Source organism: Chaetodon trifascialis, chromosome 19, assembly GCF_039877785.1.
Source record: "Chaetodon trifascialis isolate fChaTrf1 chromosome 19, fChaTrf1.hap1, whole genome shotgun sequence".
Lineage (NCBI taxonomy): Eukaryota > Metazoa > Chordata > Actinopteri > Chaetodontiformes > Chaetodontidae > Chaetodon > Chaetodon trifascialis.
The window spans coordinates 24,238,961-24,262,697 of record NC_092074.1 but is presented as its reverse complement, the minus strand read 5'-3'; the positions used below and the strand labels follow the sequence as shown (position 1 = coordinate 24,262,697).

The 23,737-nt window shown below is 46.7% G+C and overlaps 2 protein-coding genes across 2 annotated transcripts in view; both read right to left on the bottom strand.

Annotated features, from left to right (window-relative positions):
* Positions 1-290: 290 nt before the first annotated feature.
* LOC139347405 (NLR family CARD domain-containing protein 3-like) lies at positions 291-10,175 on the bottom strand. The gene is made up of 12 exons (XM_070986979.1): positions 10,005-10,175; positions 8,259-8,381; positions 7,023-7,136; positions 6,780-6,858; positions 6,416-6,635; positions 4,103-4,821; positions 3,711-4,009; positions 3,018-3,599; positions 2,174-2,347; positions 1,876-2,049; positions 1,290-1,336; positions 291-1,162 (listed from the first exon to the last, which is right to left on the bottom strand). Exons 2-12 carry the CDS (start codon positions 8,345-8,347, stop codon positions 639-641), a joined length of 3,021 nt encoding a protein of 1,006 aa, XP_070843080.1. The 5' UTR covers positions 8,348-8,381; positions 10,005-10,175; the 3' UTR covers positions 291-638.
* A 518-nt stretch (positions 10,176-10,693) lies between these two features.
* plekhg3 (pleckstrin homology and RhoGEF domain containing G3) overlaps positions 10,694-23,737 on the bottom strand; it is a 24,807-nt gene continuing 11,763 nt past the window's right edge. The window contains exons 3-19 of the mRNA XM_070986975.1: positions 22,976-23,424; positions 21,882-21,982; positions 21,725-21,794; positions 21,382-21,428; positions 20,416-20,566; positions 19,751-19,882; positions 19,218-19,400; positions 18,784-18,876; positions 18,379-18,465; positions 18,241-18,274; positions 17,843-17,944; positions 17,711-17,743; positions 17,485-17,495; positions 16,873-17,202; positions 15,762-15,854; positions 14,013-15,513; positions 10,694-13,472 (exon numbers count right to left, since the gene is read on the bottom strand). Coding sequence (XP_070843076.1) covers positions 12,523-13,472; positions 14,013-15,513; positions 15,762-15,854; positions 16,873-17,202; positions 17,485-17,495; positions 17,711-17,743; positions 17,843-17,944; positions 18,241-18,274; positions 18,379-18,465; positions 18,784-18,876; positions 19,218-19,400; positions 19,751-19,882; positions 20,416-20,566; positions 21,382-21,428; positions 21,725-21,794; positions 21,882-21,982; positions 22,976-23,424 — 4,367 coding nt within the window. The 3' untranslated portion in view covers positions 10,694-12,522. The remainder of the gene's footprint in view (positions 13,473-14,012; positions 15,514-15,761; positions 15,855-16,872; positions 17,203-17,484; positions 17,496-17,710; positions 17,744-17,842; positions 17,945-18,240; positions 18,275-18,378; positions 18,466-18,783; positions 18,877-19,217; positions 19,401-19,750; positions 19,883-20,415; positions 20,567-21,381; positions 21,429-21,724; positions 21,795-21,881; positions 21,983-22,975; positions 23,425-23,737) is intronic.

Below are 23,737 nucleotides of genomic sequence, written 5' to 3'. Positions count from 1 at the left end.
TGATCTGCAGGTGAAAGGTGAGATGAGCCAAGATCTGTGCATCGTCACACACACACACACACACACACACACACACACACACACACACACACACACACACACACACACACACAGAACAAATAACAAACCGTTTTACAACCTGAACAAATATCAGTGTTTCTCTTCGCTCGATCAGTGTCGCTTCTGAAAAGCTTCCTGTGGAAACGATCTTGGTGTTGTTCGACGTTAATGTCCACATGTGTCTACGTTTGCTTCTTGAGACCCTTCACCTCCACCAAGACCCAAACAGAGCAGCTCACGAACACTTAACCGCTACACACTCTGATCAGTGGCCCATAGACGGAAATATATGGTCTAATTAAGCTGCTTCAAGTGGTGCTGGGTGAACTGAGCGTCCAGCAGAGCAGAGGACACCGTGGTGGGACACCCCGGCGGTTCGTCCTCTGAGCTGAGCTCGTGAACAGAAGGTGAAACAGCATGAATGTAGTTATAAGCTCAGTGTTTCACCAAAGGCTGGATAACGTTGTCTCCGTCCGCTGGTTCGGTACACTGATCATCTTACCATCCAACAGCCGGTTGCTGAGGTCGTTAATCAAACGTTCGTTATCGGCACCGTCCTCGGGACTGAAGCTGTCCCCCTACAGAGAACACAGAGACACAGAGGAGTCGTACAACCAGAGCCTGAATCCAGCATAAAGAGGCTCAGTGAACGTGGTGCTGAAGGTGTGCAGGTGGACCAGGGAGTCTGAAGACACCCTGTAGAAGGACAGAGTCCCAGCAGGACAGTCCACATAGACGGCCACTCTGTTGGAGACGGACAGAGGGAGGGACATTACTCTGTTACTGTGCCAGACGGAGAATCCACCGTCAGAGCAGTTCAGACTCCAGGACTGATCGTTCTTTCCAAACATACAGTCATCGCTGTTTCCTTTCCTGCTGATCCCTCTGTACGTCACGGCTACACGAACTCCTCCTCTCCACTCCACCTCCCAGTAACAGCGACCAGTTAGCCCAGTTCCACACAGCAGCTGCCAGCAGCCAAATCTGTCCGGGTGGTCAGAATACGGCAGATCCTCCTTCACGCGTGTCACCGTCCTGTTGTTGTCAGACAGTCGGAGGTTCCTGTTTGCCGTGTTGACGTCCAGCATCAGTTCACAGAAGTCTGATGGGACAAAGCAGATGTTTACATGTACATGACAACAGCAGCGCTCCATGAATTAACACCACCACTAACATCCTGGAACACAAAGGGAAACTGTGCTGTTTAGTCAAACTGAATCCACACTCACACTTCCTCAGACCAGGTTTTAACCTCTGCGCTCCACCGTGGTCCAACCTGGAGGAAGAAACAAAGTCACAATGAATGTCTGTCCAACATCTGTCCAAACTGCTGCTCAGCATGAAGAACTGATCCTCAGTTTGTCGGTGTGAAACAGGCTGAAACTCATCGGTGTCAACTGTCTACGCAATTCTGTCAAAAAAGACGTGAAGAAGACAAAGACGAAGAAGAATGACAACAAGAAGATGAAGAGGAACAAGAACGAGAACAAGGAGAAGAACAAGAAGAAGAAGCAGCAGATAATGTGATGTACATATACAGTTGAGTTTTTGGTTGGTTTATTTGAGAGGCAACAAGGACAAACAATAAAGTAAAATTCATGGCAGGAGTGAACAAATCAAAAACCTCCCACAGAAAACCAGACTGATAAATTCAGACAGAGGAGCAGGAAAGCTGGAACAAATAACAGGTTTAAAACACACCACACGGACTAGAAACAATCACATGTTCATGCTTAAAGAAACAAGACGTCCTTCATGATGAAATAAGAGAAATTAGTCACCTGCAGTGTGTGAGCTCTTGCTGTCTGTCCATACCTGAGCGTGTCCAGTCCCCAGTGTGGATCTTCCAGTCCAGCAGACAGGAGCTTCGCTCCTGCGTCTCCTGGATGATTGTAGCTCAGGTCCAGCTCTCTCAGATGGGAGGGGTTTGAGCTCAGAGCTGAGGCCAGAGAAGCACAGCCGTCCTCTGTGATGAGACAACCTGACAGTCTGGAGTTATGAAAAAAAAAATCTGTGTCACATCAGCAGTAAAATCCTATAGATGTTGGCCATCTTCACTAACATGAACCTAAAGCCAGATGAGCAGGACTAATAAGATGAGCCGAAGTCTGACCTGAGAGTTTCCAGCTCACAGTGTGGACTCTCCAGTCCAGCAGACAGCAGCTTCGCTCCTGAGTCCTGCAGGTCATTGTTACTCAGGTCCAGCTCTCTCAGACTGGAGGACTGAGAGCTGAGAACTGAGGACAGAACTTCACAGCTTCTATCTGAGAGGTTACAGCCAGTTAACCTGAAGAGACATGTGCACATTTGACAAAATTGCTATTTAATGTTGTCAGAAGTCGTACTTTCAATTATGCAGTCTTCCCTATTTTCTCCGGCAAATGATTCCATACTTTAAAGCTTTTCAGTTGGCCTGAATGGAGATGTACATAAGAAAACATAGATCTTCAAATGGAATGTGTTGTCACCTGAGTTCTTGCACATTGTCACACAAACAAAGATAAAACAGGTAGATTTAAGTGTAGAATTCCATTTTCATGGAACTTAAAATTACTTGATTAGATACATGAACAGAAAATCATGTCAGCAGTAAAATCCTGCAGATGTTGGCCATCTTCATTACCATGAACCTGAAGCCAGATGAGCAGAATTTAAGATCAGATGTTCAACAAACAACTGAAGTCTGACCTGAGAATTTCCAGTGCACAATGTGGACTCTTCAGTCCAGCAGACAGCAGCTTCACTCCTGAGTCCTGCAGGTTGTTGTTACTCAGGTCCAGCTCTCTCAGACTGGAGGACTGAGAGCTGAGAACCGAGGACAGAACTTCACAGCTTCTATCTGAGAGTTTACAGTCAGTTAACCTGAGGATAAATTAGTGAAGGCAAGTTTGAAAATGTTTGTTTCTTGTCTTTTTATTGTAAAGTTCATAAAAGTACCTCGTAATTTATCCACTTACAGAGCTTTGTTGGTGGCTTTGACCACTGGCAGCAGCCTCAGAAGAGCCTTCTCTGAAGCAGAGTATTTCTTCAGGTCAAACACGTCCAGATCTTTTTCTGATGACAGTAAGATGAAGACCAGAGCTGACCAATGAGCAGGAGACAGTTTATCTGTAGAGAGACTTCCTGAACTCAGAGACTGTTGGATCTGATCCACCAGAGAACGATCATTGAGTTCATTCAGACAGTGGAACAGATTGATGCTTTTCTCTGCAGACACATTCTCACTGATCTTCTCTTTGATGTACTCAACTGGTTTCTCATTGGTTTCTGAGCTACATCCTGTCTGAGTCAGCAAACCTGGTAGGAAATTCTGATTGGCCTGCAGTGAAAGACCAAGGAGGAAGCGAAGGAACAAGTCCAGGTGTCCATTTGGACTCTGGAAGGCCTTGTTCACTGCACTCTGATAGAAATGTTTTAGTTTAAGTTTCCCTCTAAAGATGTTAGACCACCAGAAGGTCGACTGTTCTTCTGACAGCAGATTGACTCCAGAGTTGATGAAGGTCAGATGGACATGAAGAGCAGCCAGAAACTCCTGAACACTCAGATGGACGAAGCAGAACACCCTGTCCTGGTACAGTCCTCTCTCCTCTTTGAAGATCTGTGTGAACACTCCTGAGTACACTGAGGCTGCTCTGATATCGATGCCACACTCTGTCAGGTCTGATTGGTAGAAGATCAGGTTTCCTTTCTGCAGCTGCTCAAAAGCCAGTTTTCCCAGAGACTCAATCATCTTCTTGCTCTCTGGAGTCCACTGAGGGTCTGACTCAGCTCCTCCATCATACTTGATGTTCTTCACTTTGGACTGAACCACCAGGAAGTGGATGTACATCTCAGTCAGGGTCTTGGGCAGCTGTCCTTCCTCTCTGGTCTTCATCACATCCTCCAGAACTGTAGCAGTGATCCAGCAGAAGACCGGGATGTGGCACATGATGTGGAGGCTTCGTGATGTCTTGATGTTGGAGATGATTCTTTTGGCCTGCTCCTCATCTCTGAACCTCTTCCTGAAGTACTCCTCCTTCTGTTCATCAGTGAACCCTCTGACCTCTGTCACCATGTCAACACACTCAGGAGGGATCTGATTGGCTGCTGCAGGTCGTGTGGTTATCCAGAGGCGAGCAGAGGGAAGCAGGTTCCTCCTGATGAGGTTTGCCAGCAGCACATCCACTGAGGTGGACTCGGTAGCATCAGTCAGGATCTCGTTGTTGGTAAAGTCCAGAGGAAGTCGACTCTCATCCAGACCGTCAAAGATGAACAAAACCCTGAACTCTTCAAACCTGCAGATTCCTGCCTCTTTGGTTTCAGGAAAGAAGTGATGAACAAGTTCCACCAAGCTGAACTTTTTCTCTCTCAGCACATTCAGCTCTCTGAAAGTGAACGGAAACATGAACTGAATGTCCTGGTGGGCTTTGTCTTCAGCCCAGTCCAGAGTGAACTTCTGTGTTAAGACCGTCTTCCCAATGCCAGCCACTCCCTTTGTCATCACTGTTCTGATTGGTTCATCTCGTCCAGGTGAGGCTTTAAAGATGTCTTCTTGTCTGATTATGGTTTCTGGTCCGTGTGGTTTCCTGGATGCTGTTTCAATCTGTCTGACCTCATGTTCATCATTGACCTCTCCAGTCCCTCCTTCCGTGATGAAGAGCTCTGTGTAGATCTGATTCAGGAGGGTCTGGTTTCCTGCTTTAGCGATGCCCTCAAACACACTCTGGAACTTCTCCTTTAGGTTAGACTTGAGCTTGCAGCGGCACACTGGGACTCTAGTTCCTGAATGAACAAACAAGGAATGTAATTAATAACTGGATGCTTCAGATCCAGCCATCCAGATCTCTCATGTGGTCTGTGACAGGGCCCATATAGACCAGAGGCAGATCCCCACTGGCTCCCTGTACAGCGCTGTAGTGATGCATGCAGCTGACTTTATCTACAAGGCATCTACTGTAGACATAAAGTTTGTTTGCTAAATTTACAACAAGGGAAGTTTGTAGCGTCTTTCCGAAAGCAACTCACAAGAGGCTCTGGGGACTTCCTCCCTCAGTGATAAAGGATAAAGCCTCTTACAGGTTTTTATGATTTGAGTGAAAATCAGACAAGATGCACTTCTGTGGGGGGTCTACTGTGGGTGTCCCTGCCGACAGTCAGCTCCATCACACCATGACGACACTTTGACGTGTCTTGTATTTCCTTTGCCACCGGTTCTCTTCTGCTATTGAATAAAATGCTGTCTTTCACTTGTTTTTGCACTGGATCATACAAAATATTGTCGACGGGAAAGATAAAGATAATCTGACTTCTCTGTCTTCATTTCACTTCATTTGCATTGGAGTGCACCTTTTTGTTCGCACTTTATCAACAGGCTACGTACCACAGTCCTTTAAAGTAGCTGCGATAAAACCTCTACTAAAAAGCCACTCTTGATCCAGGGGTTTTAGCCAACTATAGACCGATATCCAACCTTCCCTGTCTCTCAAAAACTCTTGAGAAAGCAGTTGCCAATCAGCTGTGCGACTTTCTACACAATAATAGTTTATTCGAGGATTTCCAGTCAGGATTTAGAGTGCATCATAGCACAGAGACAGCACTGGTTAAAGTTACAAATGACCTTCTAATTGCATCTGATAGAGGATTTGTCTCTGTACTAATCTTACTGGATCTTAGTGCTGCATTTGACACCATTGACCATGGCATCCTATTGCAGACACTGGAACATTTCATTGGCATTAAGGGATCTGCGCTAAGCTGGTTTAAATCCTACTTGTCAGATCGCTCTCAGTTTGTACGCGTTAATGACGACTCCTCTGTGCTCACTAAAGCCAGCTATGGAGTTCCGCAGGGTTCTGTGCTTGGACCAATTCTATTCACCTTATATTTTTCAAACAGGTGTCCCAGAACCCACAATATAGACATTCGCATTCAGTGTAAGGGCCTCAGTAATAATGGAGCATGCAAACCTATTTGACAGTCACTGTTAATAAAGAATAAAGTGTGATCCTCGCTCAGGAAGTCCACGCTGACAGCTGGGAATAACGAGGTTATGCTCCAGCCCACACGCACCTTCCAGCCCTTTCAGGCTGAATTTTGGGGAAGTATTTCTAAAATAACTCACCAGACATCCAAATATTTCCATTCATGGAATGTCGACACCATCAACATAAAGTGTTTGTATTATCTTTGTTAACAAAGTACAACCTCACTTCAGCACAAGAAATATGAGAGTCGAAATTGACTGTTGACCACGAGTTCCAGCAACTACTGCTGGCTGGAAAAGGCTGCATGAAACCTCTTCGGCACATCAGCTGTAAACAGTTTGAACCTCTCCCCAGTCACCTCCATCATGGTAAATCTGTTGAATTCCTCTTACTGCTCTGCAGACAGTCGGCCAGGTCCGCCTGCTTCATTCTCTTCAGGAAGTGCTGTGTGATCTTCAGAAATGCCTCTCTGCTCTGCTCTTCATCCTCACTGTCCAACACCTCCTCATCCTCCCTCTGACTCTCAAAGTATTCTGGGTCATCTGAACGCAGAACTCTCTGGACTTTCTTCAGCTCGTTCACCACAAAACTGACAATGTTTTCCTCCAGCAGCTGGAACAGAATAAAATGTAAACTTTAATTCCCCAAAGTCAACATCAGATCGTCTGCTGCTCTGCAGAGTGCAGCGTGGAGACTGGATGAGGGTGGTGGTTCAGGGGGCACCTTCATGCTGATGTCATACACTGTAGCAGATACCTTAAATATGGAGTCCAGGTCTGTCTGATGCTGCTGGGCAGGCTGACCATTGGGAACCTTCAAGCTCTGCTGATGAAACCTGCGAAGCAAACACACAAACAGAAGCTGTTCTGTCAGAAACAAAACTCTTTAATTTCAGCATGAATCTTTGGATGTAACATTTTCAAAGAAGCAAATAGAAATACAGACTTTTATCGTGTCTGATTAAGACATCATACCCAATGGACAATATTTTTTTTTTACCTTGGAGACGCTGAGGGGTGTCCACATTTGAAAGTAACAGGTTGATGCATGGATCTGTCGCTCCTCATGGACACACAGGTGGGTTCAGGAGAATCTGGTCCCTGCTGATCAATCCTGATGGAAACAGAGAATTGATAAAACAAGTGAACCTTGTCTGCCCCTTTTCTTCTTGTGGGTCTTCTTGATCTGATTTTCCCACTGCACAGTACAAAAAACATCAGAGGGGCAGGGCCCAAGGACCTTGCAGCTCTGGATGATGGCTTGAATGCTGGCAACATCAGCAGAGCAGCTCTGGAGAATGGGCAGGGGTACAACCAGACAGACAGAGCATTCAGATGTCTGGAGAGCAGAACCAGAGGCCCTGGACTGGCAGAGGCTGCCAAGTGGGGTTCAAGCAGGGTGTCAGCAGGGACGGCCGGGAGGTGTTCTGGGAGTCTAGGCTGGACGTCAGTGGGGACAGCCAACTGGGGGTTCTGGGAGCTCGGCTGGAATGGCCAATTGACAACCTCAAGTACCAAATGAGGCTGGCTGGGCCGACGACCGTTCTGTGGCACTGGGCAGAAAAGGTTGTGATGATGGGCAGCTGGGACTTTGCTCTTCAAAGATGACTCCAATCTTTCCAGCTTTGGATATATTTTCCTAACTTTTCATTTCACATTTTTCAGAGTATGCAACGACATTAATTCCTGAAATGTGGGACCAGATTTTGACATCACCAGAAAGAACTCCAACATGTCTGCCAGCAGTCCGTCAGGTTTGAACTGTTGCTCAGCAAACGTGGTGCTGTAGTTCAACTTTTATAAGAATAATGAGTGAAGAATGTGACTCTGAGACTTTCTGAGAATTTTCAATGTTCTTCCACATTCTCAAACCAGCTGTTTGTGGATTTTAAGATCTACAATGTACAAAATGTGCGACCAAGATGACACAAAATCAAGAGAAAAGAACATGAAGTGATGACGACGAAGATGTCAAACCTCATCTCCGCAGAGACGCTCTTACCTTTGATCAGCAGAGAGGTGTCCACCCACGAAGTGAAGATGTTCATTCACAGACAGGTCACTGTTGGTGGCTTCAGGTCCAGGTTTAGCCTCAGGTCCAGGTCCAGCAGAGTCTGCTCTGTGCTGCTGTTCTGGGCTTCAACAGAACACACACACAGCTCTGAGTGTGAATAATGAAGGTGGACTGATGTGAGTGTGGACACAGAGACGAGTCCTGGACAGATTCTCGTCTCACCTCTGAGCTTTGGTCCGGCTGTCTGGTTCCCCCCGCAGGCCAGTTTTAGAGGGACGGCCTCCCTCATGTCTGTCCTCACACTCATTCATAGCAGAGTCCACACCTTCACACCAAGAGGACGACCTGCTGAGAGAGCTGCACTCAGTCAGAACAACAAGCCTCAGCTCAGAGCCAAGAGCTGCTCTCCACCACAGTGTTGTTCTTGGTTCTACCAGCAGATGGCACCAAAGTCAGAAAGCAAGTCAAAGATTTCCACTGTGGAAAAACACTTGAGAAGCTTCAACACTAAGATTCCTTCTGATGCAGTTGTATTTTCTGTCCAGTAGAGAGCTCACATGGAGAAATAATGTAAAACTGAGGTTCACTGCAGATGAACACTTTTCGTCTGCTGTGTGGTAGAAAAAAGAAAACAGTCAGCAGGTGACTTCAGTCCTTCCACCTTCACATATCGAGGAAACAGCTGATGCTCCTTCATCAGTCCTGCACCATCAATCTGAGAACGGTGCCACAGTCTGGAAACCTGTTCAGCTCCAATCACAGAGCAGGAAACCTCCAAGACTTCCTGTCAGTCAAATCTGATCCGTCAAGAATCAAACATCCCGCTTTCTCTGATCTGTACAAAACCTAAAACTTAAACCTTAATCAAAGTCACTGCCTCTCAGCCTACACTTAATGCCAAAGAGCCAATTAAGGGAAGCTGGTGTGAAGTCAAAGGATCTTTCAGCTGTTTGTCAGATACAAACTGCTTTTGGTTCATGTAGAAACTTCACGGGGAGTTCTTCAGGTTTAGGTGTCGCACAAAGCTCAGACATGAATGGAACTGAAAACGTGTACTCCGTGTACTCCGTGTACTCTGTGTACTAAAAACTTTATTTCCCACTGTTAACAAACTGAAGACAAACCTGGCAGAACAAGTTTTCTTCATGGGATCAGGACGACGTTACGTTCAGTCAGTAAACATTTCTCGTTATCTCTTCTACTTTATCTTTTCTTATCTTTTGCCCTTTGACCAGCACTGGGTGAGACGGATGTTTGTGCAGAAGTTCTGAGGTTTTATGGCCGATTTAGAGTTTTGATGTAAAATCCACCCAGAGTCTGGTTCAGTCTGAGGTTTCTGCCTGTTAAAGGAAGTTTTTCCTCGCCGCTGTCGCCAAGTGCTGCTCATGAGGGAATTGTTGGTCCTCTGTAGATAAAGAGTTTGGTCTGTACCCGCTCTATATGGAAAGTGTCCTGAGACAACTTCTGTTGTGATTTGGCGCTATACAAATAAATTGAATTGAAATTGAATTGAATTGAATTTTATTGATCAGATCGGCAGAACGCACTAAAGTACATTCACTGAAGTACTGTAGTAAAATTTTGAGGTACTTATACTTCAGTTTCTATTGGATCCTACACTACATTTACTTTTCAAATTCATATTTCACATAAAAACGTTTTGAAGTTTTGAATGAGCCAGTTTTACACATTAAACCAGTTGTTGGTGAAGTTTTTAGCCTGTGAAACAAAAACATGGCGCTCAGCGCACAAATCCAACAGTTCAGCCAAAGAGACGATTCCCCTTTCAATCCAGTCTTCGGTCCTGTTTGAGGTTCTCAGGGTTGATGTACTGGAGAACATGTAATTGTAAAACTGCTTCTAATGTCTGTGCTTCTATGTTTCCTCAGCGAAGGAGACAACAGGTGAGACGGATCAGTCCAAACCCTCCACAGAGTCCAGACTCTCCGCTCACTTGGTGCGACTTACCGAAGGCTGAACTTGGTCTTCAGTGGATCCTTTAAAGCGTTTCTTCTTCCTCTGGTGGAGTTTTTCAAAGCTCTGCTGATTCACACGATGTCCCAGCTCTGCGTCTCATCGTCAAACTGTCCTTGAAGGAAATGCCATCACAGTGCAGCTCTGGGGACTTTGGAACGAACAACGAGGACGAACTGAAGTCAAACATTAACAGAAATATAAATTTTATCTGCTGGATCATAAAGGTCATAAGGACATAAAGGTGTCTTTTATTGTCTTTTATTGTCCAACAGGGAAACAAAAGGCTCAATGTATGAATGCATCGTTCTGAAATACGGGACCAATAAGTCTCCCTCTCAGTCTTCATGGTTATTCATGGACAGTGTCTGTGAGGACAGTGTCTGCTGAAGTGGAGGACATTTGTTCAGGACAGTGGAAATGAAGACAGTGCATGAGGACGTCTGCATAATAACACACACACACACACACTCTGCTGATTCTGAACGTTTGGTTTTAATGAGGAACAGAACAGAGGTCATCTCAGGTCATAGACACACACACACACACACACACACACACACACACACACACACACAGAACAAACCCGTCTGCTAACAGTGATGGACTGAGTGATGTGCCGGTGGACCAGCGGTTAAAGGGAAGTCACAGGTTCAAGTCCGAGCAGGAGGTGCAGAGGAAACACTCGTTTGTTTGGAGGACGAAAGCTGACTCATCAGGAAATAAATAAATGAATAAATAAAATCTTCAAATCAATCAAAGACAAATGAGAAAAAGGCACAAAAAACTGAGACGAACCTTTAATTTGAAATAAGAAACTGAAGGTGAAACGTTCAGTTTGATTTATTCTCACATCGCAGGAAAGACAAAAATGATCTTTAAAACTGGGAAAATTCCTTCATTCATTTTCGTCCGTTATGCAGATTTGGTCCTCCACATGTTTACCAGGTGTGTCCTCACACCTGTCCGTGAATGATCTGTAGATTCTCTGAGTCAGAGACAAATGTCCATCTGACAGGAAGTTCACATGAACAGTTCACGTGAACAGTTCAAACCCCGCCTCCGTTCTCACCTTCACACAGCGGACCAATCACTGAGTGACGTGGGTGTGATGTCAGGCTCTCTGTTTTAGACCGTTGGAAACACAGATCCCCCAAATCTGAGAGGCTGATCTTCCACCCGAACAGTCCTGAAGAAGCTCACTGGCAGCTGTAGGTCACAGCTTTCTGCTCCACCTGAGGACAGGTGTTATGAGAAGACGTTCGTCCTGCAGAGCTTCAGGTGCTGTCACACATCGAGAGAGAAACAGGAGGCGTTCAGGTGTCATTAGGACGGATCTTCACCTGGAAACAAACCTGCAGACAGACTGTGAGACACAGGCGACCATGATGACGATGATGATGATGACGATGATGATGATGAACAGAATGTCAATCTGGCATCAGTTTTCTCTACAACCCTGATTCCAGAACAGCCTGAACTCTGTGAAACACCAACAAACCAGAATCAATCATCAATAATCAAACTGTTCACTGACAGCAGCTTCATGTGTTCATCTCTTCATCCATGTGCTCACAAAGTGGTGAACTCGCTCCATCCTCTATGAACGACTGAGCCTTTCATAGCCAATCGTGATCCTCTCACCTGTGACCAATCAGCCTGTTTACCTGTGGAATGATCCAAACAGGTGTTTCTGGAGTTTCCACATCTTTCAGTCTGTGGTGCCGTCGTGTCTCTGGGATCTGGGTCTTCTTTCATTGAATTCACTGAGTCATTATGATGCTGAAGTCCAGTTGTGGAGATGGTTGGACTGTGTCCTCCATCCGTCTCTGTACTGGACACATGGATGTGAACCTGATGCCGCTGAAATGTGTGACTCTGGAGAATTCAAGAGTTTTCCAAGATGTTTCCTTGATATCAAAATAAGACGCGAGCTCAGGATCTAAACGTTAGAGGTTAGCTCTTAAAGCAGGAAGTCACACAGATGAGCTCCAACCTAAACAACGCAGCCTTACAGTTTGTACCTCGAACACATGAAGAGGACGGTCTCTTAGTGTCCTGACTGTCCCCTCATATCTCTGAGACACTGAAGACAACTGAGGAAAGAACATCCTGTACAAAAAGGTGCTTTTAACAAATATTCTGATACTCAAACATTAATTTCTACTGGATATTTACACATTTCTAGATATTTATCTATCCAGATGTTGTTCTTAGATCTCTGGGAAACATCTCGATCTTAATCATCTTTTTTATTTCATGATCTCCACATTTAAACATTTTCTGGCATCTCGAAACGATTCGCTGCCAATTCAAGATAACTTCCAGAATAATTATAAATAATTCTTTAATAATCACAGGAAGTGAAGCAGAATTGATCCTCTAGCTGTTCATGGTTGTTTGTTGTAGTATTTTTCTGACTGTTCACTGAGTTAAAATATGATCTTTTTAACTCGTTTGACTGATTCAATGTTTTTGCATCTTTCAGTTCATCTGTTCACAGTTTTGATGTTCAGCTCAGTTTCTGGAACTTTTCTCTCAGGTTTTTTACGATGCTCTGCTGACCAGCCTCTGTCTTCTGTCCGTAGTTGGAACTTGATTTCTTGGACTCGTCATCCTGATCGTTCGAGGACGCCGTCGTGCTGTCGAGGTCCTGAGGCCTCGGCAGCTCGGTTTTGGCTTTCGGTTCCTCCCTCTGTTTGTATTCGTCAGACTCCTGATAGACACGGCAGCGATCGATGACGGCCATGATGGAGATCTTCTCCCGGCTGGTCGGTGAACGGATCTGAACGTAGTTGTCCTCCCCCTCTTCTTCTTCTTCTCTGGACCCTTTAGCTGTTTCCAGAGGCTCTGGCTCAGGCTGCAGGAGCTTCTCCATGACGATGATCTGCTGTTTGGGGTTGTTTGGTAGCGGTGCCTCCGCTGCGACGTAGTAACCGTTGTAGGTGCCATGAGCGACCTGGTCCTGGAGCTTGTGTAGCTCAGTCATCTGTGCTTCGCCCAGCCGAGGGTCCAGAGAATTGGCTCTGTGAAGACGTTTTCTGCGTTCCTCTCTGCTGGCGTCCCAGCTACTGTGAGATTTGCTCAAAGAAACCTCCCCAGAAGCTTTGTCAGGGAGGAAGAAGGTGGAGGAGCAGCTGGAGTGCCTCCTTAGACCTCCGTCAAACATCTGCTCCGAGACAGAGCGACTCCGGCTTCCAGGACTTGTCTGGGAGCGACCGTGGTCAGAGTATTTGGAGCAGAGTTCTCGGACATCGGGCCAGTTAAAGCCCTCGATGGAAGAGGACTGAGGAGGGCTGAGGGGGCTGCGGGAGCGAGCCCGGCCCAGGGAGGCCACCCTCGAGGTGCCCACCGAGCTGCATGTAAGGCCTGGGGTTGGAGATCGGATCTGGTCTACAGGGCTTAGTCGTTGAGAGGTTTCCTGGTTATGAGAAACCAGTGGCAGAGTCAGGTTGGGTTTACCTGCAAAACATAAGAGATCACAAATTCAAAGCACAGTTCCAGTTTTTCAGACTTGTTTTAGCTACAACCTGTTTGATCGTCCGACAGCTGGAGTTTGTTGAGCTCTTTGAATTAATGAGTAAACACAACATTATGACAACTGATGGAAAACGACCAAAATAAGACCAGAATCATCCGTAAAGATATGAACCAGTGTTTGAACGACCTCCACACTCAAATCCAAGATGATAACTTTAACGTAAACTTAAAGTAACCTCAAATCCAAGAAGTTGGTATAGCCTTCAATGTGTCACAATCCCAAATCTGTGTAGAAATGTGTCGTGAAATGCTTTTCATTTCAGCGTTTAAATCAGAATTCGTACTTTCTTTTAATATGTTGAGACCGTTTCAACTTGTAGGTTCTTGCTGCAGGTAATGTCTGTACAGTTTGTACGTTAGCTGTTTGACAAAATGAAATGAAACACAAAATTCAGCAAACTTGTGCGAATGAGGTGGCGTGGAGGAGACCAAGGCAAAGCGAAATGTGAAGGGAATCAGTACCTGAACTCTCCCTCTCCTCCAGCACACAGGGTAAACTCTTCTTGCAGATCAGAAGGCCCTGACTCCGCTGTCGGACCACCGGCTTGGTTGTTTTGATTCGCTGGCTGTACTGACGAGCAAGATGGAGGACTTTGCTCTTCGTCTTGTCTACGTCATCCAACTGGTTTGAATCCTCGCCAGGCCCCTCCCCCTCGGCCTTCAGCTGAGCGACTCGAGGAACCGGAGCCCTGAGGATGACTGCCTCTTCCCCGAAAACCTTCAGCGAGTCCTTCAGACTTCTGGTCTGACCGACTCCAGACCCTTTGTGTCTGAGTGGCGAAGGACTCGTGGACTCCTCTGCGATGGTCCTGAGGTCAGGTGCTCCTCTCTCTCGGTCACAGCTTTGGTTTGAGGTCTCTGTCGCATCAGGACAGGCGACGCTGGCATCTCTGGAGTTTTCTGGAGCATCTCGATGTCGTTCAAGCCCTTTGTCTTCACTCTGGGATCTGGTGATCGATCGCTCCATTGTCTGCCAGATCTTAATCATTTCAGATGAAGGTCTGAACTCTTCATCCTCATATGGATTGTCCTGTATGCTTTGAGATCTGGACTTCTGGCATTCTCCTGAATCTGCGCTTCTCTGACCAGACTTCATAGAGTCCAAAGAGTCACCACAAACAATGTAACTGCCGGTATCTGTGGGTAAAGCTGGGTGTGACTCTGCTGAAAAGGGGTCAACACTGGAAGATGTGGTCGAAGTGCAGGGATTTGTCCGGATGGTTTCATCCTTTGGGATGCTGTTGAACCGGCTGACGGAGCTCCTGACCAGCCCAGTCGGGATGTACGTCAGACTCTCTCTGCGCTGGAGGCTGAAGGAGGCGTCCTGGTTCTCGGCATTCTCATAGTAACTCTTGATTTTGCCGATGAGTAACTGGTCCTGCTTGGATAGGGTGGAGTCGCGCCTCCGCCGAATGCCTCTGTCAACATCACAGAGGCTGTCGTCCCGAGGAGAGAGCATGGTTAAATCCGTTATGCCAAAGGTCTCTGCGGGATCCGAACAGACACTGTTGAGCCGCAAAGGTCGGTCGGCAGGTTCGGCGCTGAGGCTGAGACTGCTGCCGGTCCTGCTGGGTAGACGTGGTGAAGCGCAGCTGAGGGAGCAGGTGTCATCCTGGACCAGGCTGCCTCGTTTGATGCTGTTGGTAAAGTGCTGAGCGATGGCGCTGGCTTTGTCCAGGACAGAGGAAGGAAGGATGCTCGTGGCTTCGCCTTCTTTCTCCGATGCCTCCTCGTCCTCTGAGGATTCCCCACTACTCAAAGCTTTTGAATCTGAATCAGGTGTGGCAGAGGATGGTTTCTCTGTGCCATCTGGATCTCTTTCAGGGTCCAATTCTTCTGATCTTTGAGGAGACACTGAGATCCTGGGAGGTGTAGCGAGCAAACTCTCTGGATCAGAAGAGGGTTCTGGTTCAGATTTTTCTGTCCGTTCAGACTTCTCCTGTGGCAGTTTATCCATGGAGGCCTAGAAAAGAAGAAAATCCAATACAGGACAAATAATTAGAACTGGAAACATTTTGTGAAATGAAATGAAACCTGGTACGAGGGCAAAAACCAGAGGAGAGACAGTTGGTACAAGCTGTTTGGTCTGATACACGAAACTGAGTTACAGAAGCTGGAGGAACAGAAACTAGACAGGAAGAGAGTCAAGACTCAGGAATAAAAAGTGAAATTTGGGACCAAACCTGCGAGTCGGCCACTGCTGTTACTTACCTGCTCACACGTCGGTTCAGCTTCACCTGGCTGGTCCTCTTCAGGAAGTTGTCCATCTTCTTTGTTGGAAGAGACACTGCCTCCGTCGGCCTCCTTCAGCAAAGAACAAACACACCTTCAGATCAAACGCCATATTCAGCACCAGCAGATCAAACAGACGCTTCGAGTTTAAAGATCAAGCAAAGGCCACGAGTAAGAAACCCTGACCGGATTCATTTTTAAAGGGTCGTTTCACCCAAACGAGAAAAAAATCCTGCTCTCCTACAAATTCCACAAAAACAGCTGAGATTTTCAAATCTGGTTTTTGGATCATTTGAGCTTCATAAACTCACACCAACTGTCCTGTGGAGGACGAAATGTCAGAGACGAATAACACGACTTCTTGGTCAGATGAGAGAAGCAGGAAAGTGTTTTTCTCTTGAGTGAATTGACCCTTTATGTCAAACGGACAAACATCAGTCTGGTGAGAAATCCTCAGCAGCAGCTTTGCAAATTAAAAAAAATCAGCTTCACACCAAACAAACTGCTTCATGGATGAGTGAGAAACCACACATGCAACCAAACACCAAGAGGCAGCAGCAAACGTCTGGATCCACAACCTGAAGGCCTTCAGCTCTGTTCAGTGATCAGAGCCACAGCGAGAAAGGTGGCTCAAACAAAAGCTGCAGGTCAGGCGTCAACTGAAGCTCCATGACAGCAAACATGAAACCAGCTAAAAAGCACTTTTAACTGAATTAATCAGGAGCTACACTGAAGAGCCGCTGAGCATTTCAACAAACCAGCTTGTTCTCCAGGTCAGACCTCCGTTTACAACAAGAGGATTTCTTAAAATGCTGAGCTGAACTTCCAGTTTTGGGGTTTGACTCAACAGGTGTGAACAGAAACAGTCCGTCAGCCTGGTGACCCCCAACATGCAGCTCAGCCGTTAGTTCCACACATGAAGCTCATGCAGCAGATAACTGAGAGCTCCAGACCGGCAGGCGAGAGGAAGCTGTTATCCGTGACTTTAGCGTGTTACAGAGGAGGAGGAGGAGGACGGGCGGAGGGCAGGTGGTGGCCATGTTGGAGGAACCATGAGGATGAAGAGCAGGCTGGCAGCAGAAAGCCTCACCGTCACCACGACCCTGTAGCGCCAGCAGGAGATGGCCGCCAGCACGGAACTGGCGAAGTCGTCTACCTGGTCGTCCTCCGGCAGAACCTCGTCCTCTGCGGCCTTCTGATGAGACCGCTGTGGAGACAGCCTTCCCGCCTCTTCCTCCTCGTCTTCCTCGCTGCAGATGAGTCGCTCCAGCGAGTCCTTCCTGCTGCCGAGCTCCTCCTCCTCCTCCTCAGCGGCCCCGTCGGCCTCAGACTCGGCCAGGCTGGAGGCCAGCGTGCTGCTGCTGGTGGCGGGCTGCAGGGGGCGTCTCTCCGCCGGTAAGACCCCCTCACTGTCCGAGTGCTGCAGGACATCACACACCGCTGAACAGTCTCTCGTGTTTCGATGGACTGATGAAGCTCCTCAGGCCCCCCGGGGGCCCCAGAAGCAAAGATTTACTCTGGATCGACGGGTTCTACAGTTTGATTATCAACCACGTGCAGAAAACTGTGACATTACTGCAGATGAGCTACATCCTGATCCAGAGGACCTTATTCAGTCTGTCTGTCCCTCCCTCTTCAGTCCAGACAAACCTGCGTCCCTGTCTCACCTACAGCAGTGTGGACAGACTCGTGTGTGTCTTACCTTTAAGATGGCTGACGAACAGGAGAACCAGCAGCAGCAGCAGCAGCAGAAGAAGAAGAAGGGCAGATGTGATGATTGGTTAAAAACACAGACAGCAAAAAACTTCATCAGAACTACGATAGAAAGACGTCTTTGACCTTTGACCTGAACTGGACCAAAACATTTAAACCACAGAGTGAGACATGAGACAGGAAGTGACCTCAGCCACAACCACGTGTATTTTTACCTTTGCTGCTCTTCATTATTTGTTTGGTCGGCTCTGAAGAAGAGGAAAGAAAATTGGTTGAAGAATTAGAGGAAAACAAACAAACAGACAAACCTGTAAACAGGCAGTGCTTCAGGTTGTTTGTGTGTTTACCTGACTGTCGTCGTCCCTGACGACCGTCTGGCGGACACTCATCAGACTGACAGGACAGAGCTTTCTTCAGCCGCTCGGGACTGTAACGATACCTGGGAGGGTCTACAGGTAAACAACAACAACAACAACATCAACAACATCGACCTCCTGATTGGTGGATGGCCGCTCTACCTCCTGAGCCACAGCCGCCCTCAATACTTCAATTAACGTCTCAACACAACACTCACTATTTGTACTTCTGACACTGTGTGTTCTGCTGAGGACACTCTCAGTATTTGTACACTGTGGTACTGGTACTTGTATTAAAGTAAAGAATGGGAAAACTTGAGTCTGAAAAGAGTCGAGATTTTCAAGATAATTGTTGATTATCAGTTCAATTAAATAATAAAAACACTTACAGATGGAATTCATTTCCAAGATGGCGTCTTTAGCCTGAAACAAACAACAGACAACAGACGTTTGTGCCTCCGATCATGGTGTCGACACTGGTCATACTGGTCACACTGGTGCGTGTACTGGTGTGAGTGGGTTCTGACCTTCTGTGGGATGATGGCGTGGTGGTTTTCCAGAATGATACGTTTGATGTGATGAGCCCAGAGCTTCTTCTCTTCCACCGTCTTCGCCTGGAAACATGAAAACAACACAAACGTTTGATGTGCTGACTTGATCTGTTCAAACACATAAATACACACGTGTACTCAGATACAGTACATGTACACAAACTAATAAGCACGATTCAGTACTTTACATAAAACAAACGATAAACACATCGAGAGTCAAGAGTCCTGATATGTGAATGACACACGTAGTATTTTCAGTTACTGCTACGACGACACCCTGTAGTCATGGCAACAAACTGATGACGCAGCAGGAAGACACAAAAGGGTAAAAGCATCTCGTCGTCTGTCTGTGAGGTGGAGAACAGGTGTGGGTGGTCTCACCTGGACGGTGTGAGGCTGTTTGGGATGTTTGTAATGAGTCACGCTGAAGCTCAGAGAGTCTTTGGCGCTTTCGATCAGCATCAGAGTGGAGCACTGCCGGAGACACGAGGACAAAAAGACACGTTTAGAGTCTCTCTGGGACACTTTCACTTCTCTCATTTTGATTTTTTTCTTCATTAGTCTCAGAATTTATGTCTCATTAAGATTTGACAGAAGTAAAGAAGGAAGGAAGGAAGGAAGGAAGGAAGGAAGGAAGGAAGGAAGGAAGGAAGAAGGGAAGTGTGTGTGTTGGTATGTATGTGTATGTGTCGTGTGTCTGTGTGTGTTGATGTGTGTGTTGTGTGTGTTGATGTGTATTGTGTGTGTGTTGTGTGTGTTGATGTGTATTGTGTGTGTGTTGTGTGTGTGTGTGTGTGTGTGTGTGTTCCTCTCACAGAGATGTGTGTCTTGTAGACGTAGTGCTCGCCGCGGCGTTTGGTGATGAGCAGCACGCGGTCGAACAGGAAGAGCGTTCTCTCGTTTTTGGCTCGATGGACTTTGAAGGTTCCCTCGAGAACCAGTTCTCCGTAGGTGGTGAGGTCCGGACCTTTCCAGTTCAGCAGCAGAGACTGAACCTCCTGAAGGAAGCACGTGAAACAAGCTGTTAGCTTAGCAGGGTGTCTGAAATCAGCCTCCATGTTGTTTCCTGTGATTGGTCGTTTCCCTCATTAGAACCACGACTCAGAGCAGAACCTCCTTTAGAACTCTGCTGTTTGAAGTCAACACGCGGGGAACCTCACGTCTGATGGAAAGAAGAGCGAGAACCTCAGAACCTGCCTCTGGTGTCCGACCCTCAGTTTGGTCTTGCAGACTTTGCTGGTTATTATCTTCACGTTGTTGTCAGCTGACAGCGGATCAAACCTGACGTCACCATCAGTGTAACCGTACCTCACACCTGTGCTTCAGCACCTGTGAACACGTGACTCACCTGCAGTCTGACGGCATGCTCGTGTTTCCTCTTCATGTCGTTGATGTACCAGGCCACTCCGGTCATGGTGTAGATGGCCTCCTCCACCACCTCGTAACCCTCCTCCTCCGGGTCAAAGTGCTTCGCTATCTCCTGCACAAACATCATCATCATCATCATCATCATCTTCATCATCATCATCCTCCTCATCATCATCATCATCCTCCTCATCATCATCATCATCCTCCTCATCATCATCATCATCATCTTCATCATCATCATCCTCCTCATCATCATCATCATCCTCATCTTCATCATCATCATCTTCATCTTCATCATCATCATCATCATCATCATCATCATCATCATCATCATCATCACAGTGACGCTTTCATCGTCTCTGCTGTCGTTTGGCTTCACTTTGTAAATCTGTTCAGTGTAAATAAAGTTTGATATTATTGTTAAAAGTGCTTTATTTCAATGTAACTTTATCGTCATTATATTTGAGTACAATGACACACAGCTGCAGACGGAGTAGTTTGTTATTACTTTATTTATTATTTATTATTTTTACTATTACTAATTTATTACTTGAAGTACTTTCAGTACAGTTTGTACTCTGAAAACATGCTGCAGAGAAAAAAAAAATCAAACTGAGGAAAACAGACAGGTGTGCGGCAGCATACCTGGAGCAGCAGGTGATATTTGAGGATCCTCTGAACCGGTTTGAGCAGGTATGAACCGAGAGGCAGCGAACGCTTCAGTGACGCCTGACGCTCCCGAAAAAACTTGGCCAGGGATTTATTCCTCATGCACTCCGTTAGCGCCGCGACCGAACTGCAGCGAGGGGAAAGAAGAACCAGCACGGGTTTCATCAGGTGAACGGGCAGAGGACAGGTGTGAACGAGTATTAACAGGTGTGACCAGACACAACCATGTGTGAACAGACAGAACCAGGAGTGAACAGACACAACCATGTGTGAACAGACAGAACCAGGAGTGAACAGGCAGAATCAGGTGTGAACAGGCAGAATCAGGTGTGAACAGACAGAACCAGGAGTGAACAGGCAGAATCAGGTGTGAACAGGCAGAATCAGGTGTGAACAGACAGAACCAGGAGTGAACAGGCAGAATCAGGTGTGAACAGGCAGAATCAGGTGTGAACGAGTATTAACAGGTGTGACCAGACACAACCATGTGTGAACAGACAGAACCAGGTGTGAACAGGCAGAATCAGGTGTGAACAGACAGAACCAGGAGTGAACAGACAGAACCAGGTGTGAACAGACAGAACCAGGAGTGAACAGGCAGAACCAGGTGTGAACAGACAGAACCAGGTGTGAACAGGCAGAATCAGGTGTGAACAGACAGAACCAGGTGTGAACAGGCAGAATCAGGTGTGAACAGACAGAACCAGGAGTGAACGAGTATTAACAGGTGTGACCAGACACAACCATGTGTGAACAGACAGAACCAGGTGTGAACAGGCAGAATCAGGTGTGAACAGACAGAACCAGGAGTGAACGAGTATTAACAGGTGTGACCAGACACAACCATGTGTGAACAGACAGAACCAGGTGTGAACAGACAGAATCAGGTGTGAACAGGTTTTATCTGAAGTACTCTGTGTGTGACACTGTGTCAGTACTTACTTTGGGTAGTTGGTGCAGTACTGTGTGTAGATCTCGAAGTACTCGCTCTGAAATGAGACAAAGTTTTTATTAATTCAGAAAATCGTCACGTTTACGAGAAATAAAGTTTATCAAATCTGATGTTTTCACGTCTTTGTGAGTTTATGAGAAACAGGAAAAAAAAACATTTATCTCGAAAATGAAACAAGAGGAAAAAACTCAGATCAATCAATCGATCAATTGATCAATCGATCAATCAATCAACTTGGTCAATCGATCTTTGTTTAAATCAAAGCAACAATTTGAAAGAGGTCAGACGCTGTTTTAATGGTTCGGTCTTCGAACTGAACGTCCGACGACTCACCTTCATGACGAAGCACCTGGCGACGGCGACGGGGTCGTTGTCGCACAGATCGAGATCCTGAAGCAGCTCGCTGTCAACGGGAAACAGCGGTGTCACCATGACGACCAAAAAGAACAACATCAGCGTCATGGCCGAAACATCACGGATCAATACTCACCTGTTGAACTCGTAGATGTCCTCGATGTTTCCGAACAGAGCGCAGACGTGCTCAGGACGGATCGATAGATCACACTGATCGATGATGTGGCCCAGGTAATCCTGTGGGGGGTTCAATAAAGTTCAGAGAGAAAAGATGTCCTCAGCCAATCACAGCCTGAGGAGGAACACCGTCTGTATCAATAAAGTTTCCTTCCTGTCATGTCTCCGTTTGTCCAGCAGCAGGCAGAAGCTGGCAGTAATCTGATTACTCTGCTTGGATCAATACTCCTGATCACATCTTTAAGTTTGATTTCATGATATTTTAGACTTTTCTGTTTTTTCATGAATTATTATGAATTAATTAATTCTAATTTCTTCAACATTTTAACATTTTGAATTCATCCGAAGTTTAATTAAACCTCTGTCGAATCAAAATAAGATTCATTTTGTTCTTAAAAACATTATTTCTCATTTTTTAATAGATTTTAATTCAGTCGCAGCAAACATTTAGAAAACATTGTTTTTACAGTTTTTAGGAATAAAAATATAAAACGATTCTCGTCTCGGTTCATCTGATTCATTGTTTGCTCTTTTTAATTTTAATTAACTGACATTTTGTTGTTTGGAACTAAACTTTATTGATACTGAGCTGGATCACATGTGATAGCCGGCTGAGTGCAGTTCAGGGTCTCACTGTGACTGCGGGACGTTTCTGTGTTTGTACGGCAGCCTGCAGGTTCAGACCTGCGCTCCAGGTTCAGGGTTATGTGAGATCCTCACGGTTACATAAGAACTTAATCCAGTCACTGCAGAACAACTTAACGCCTAATTATAGTCTGTGACGGCGGCGCTATTTAGAGGACGCCGCCGCTCTGACGCTCCTTTGTCCCAGCCTCACTTGAACTAAACGCAGGTGGTTTCTGAACAGAGGAAAGACGTGATTTCTGTTTTCGATGTATTTCATGTGTTCATATCTCAGAGTTTAAAAGCTGCTTCGTGTTTCATCCAAACTTCAAAAAACACATTTGAACACGTTTGATTTGAAATGTTCCATTGATTCCTCTTTCCTCTGTCTTCGCTGTCTCAGAGACCAAAGCGTCTTCAGGGACTCACCTCTACGATCATGCGCAGGTCTCTGACGTACATCCTCTCCGTCTCGATGATCTCCATGACGACTCGGTCCAGGTAGGTCAGCTGAGGGTTCGGGGCCATGCTTCTGGCGATGAACGGTGACGTCTGCTGGCGGCGGCTGGCGGCGCGACTGGGCGTGAACTCTTTGTTGTTGTTGGCTATGAGGCCGAGGCCCCGCCCCCTTCTGTCAGGTTCTGGGCCTGGCCACGACCCCCCCTCGCCGTCCCCAGCGACCCCCGCGGGGCTCAGGTCCAGGTCCGGTTCGGTTTGGGTGGACGGCGGCGGGATGAGGCCGTCGTCTCGGGACGATCCGGAGCCCGAGGACAGCGTGGAGATCAGGCTCACCGGGCGGCGGTCGGAGGAGTCGGAGGGCGTGGCCGATGGAGCGCGTTCATTACTGCTGATGGAGGCGGTGGACAGGCGGGGGGACTCTGAGGAGGGGCGGGTGATTGACAGGTCTCATCAGGATGACATCATAATGACATCACAGCTCAGTGACAAATGAAACGCCTTTAACTGTTCACGAACACAATGCAGACGAGAGAGCGTGAGAATAAAACCACAGAAGAAAACATGAAGCTCAAAACATCTTCAGACCAGTCTTTAAACACGAGGACAGATCAGCTGACGTCAACCTGAAGGTCAAAGGTCGGAGACGCTTCGTCCTCCAGTGGCTGCACGTCCTCAAACGCCCACCAGAGGCCACTGTGGTCAAACTCAGACGGACTTTCACAACAAGAGCAC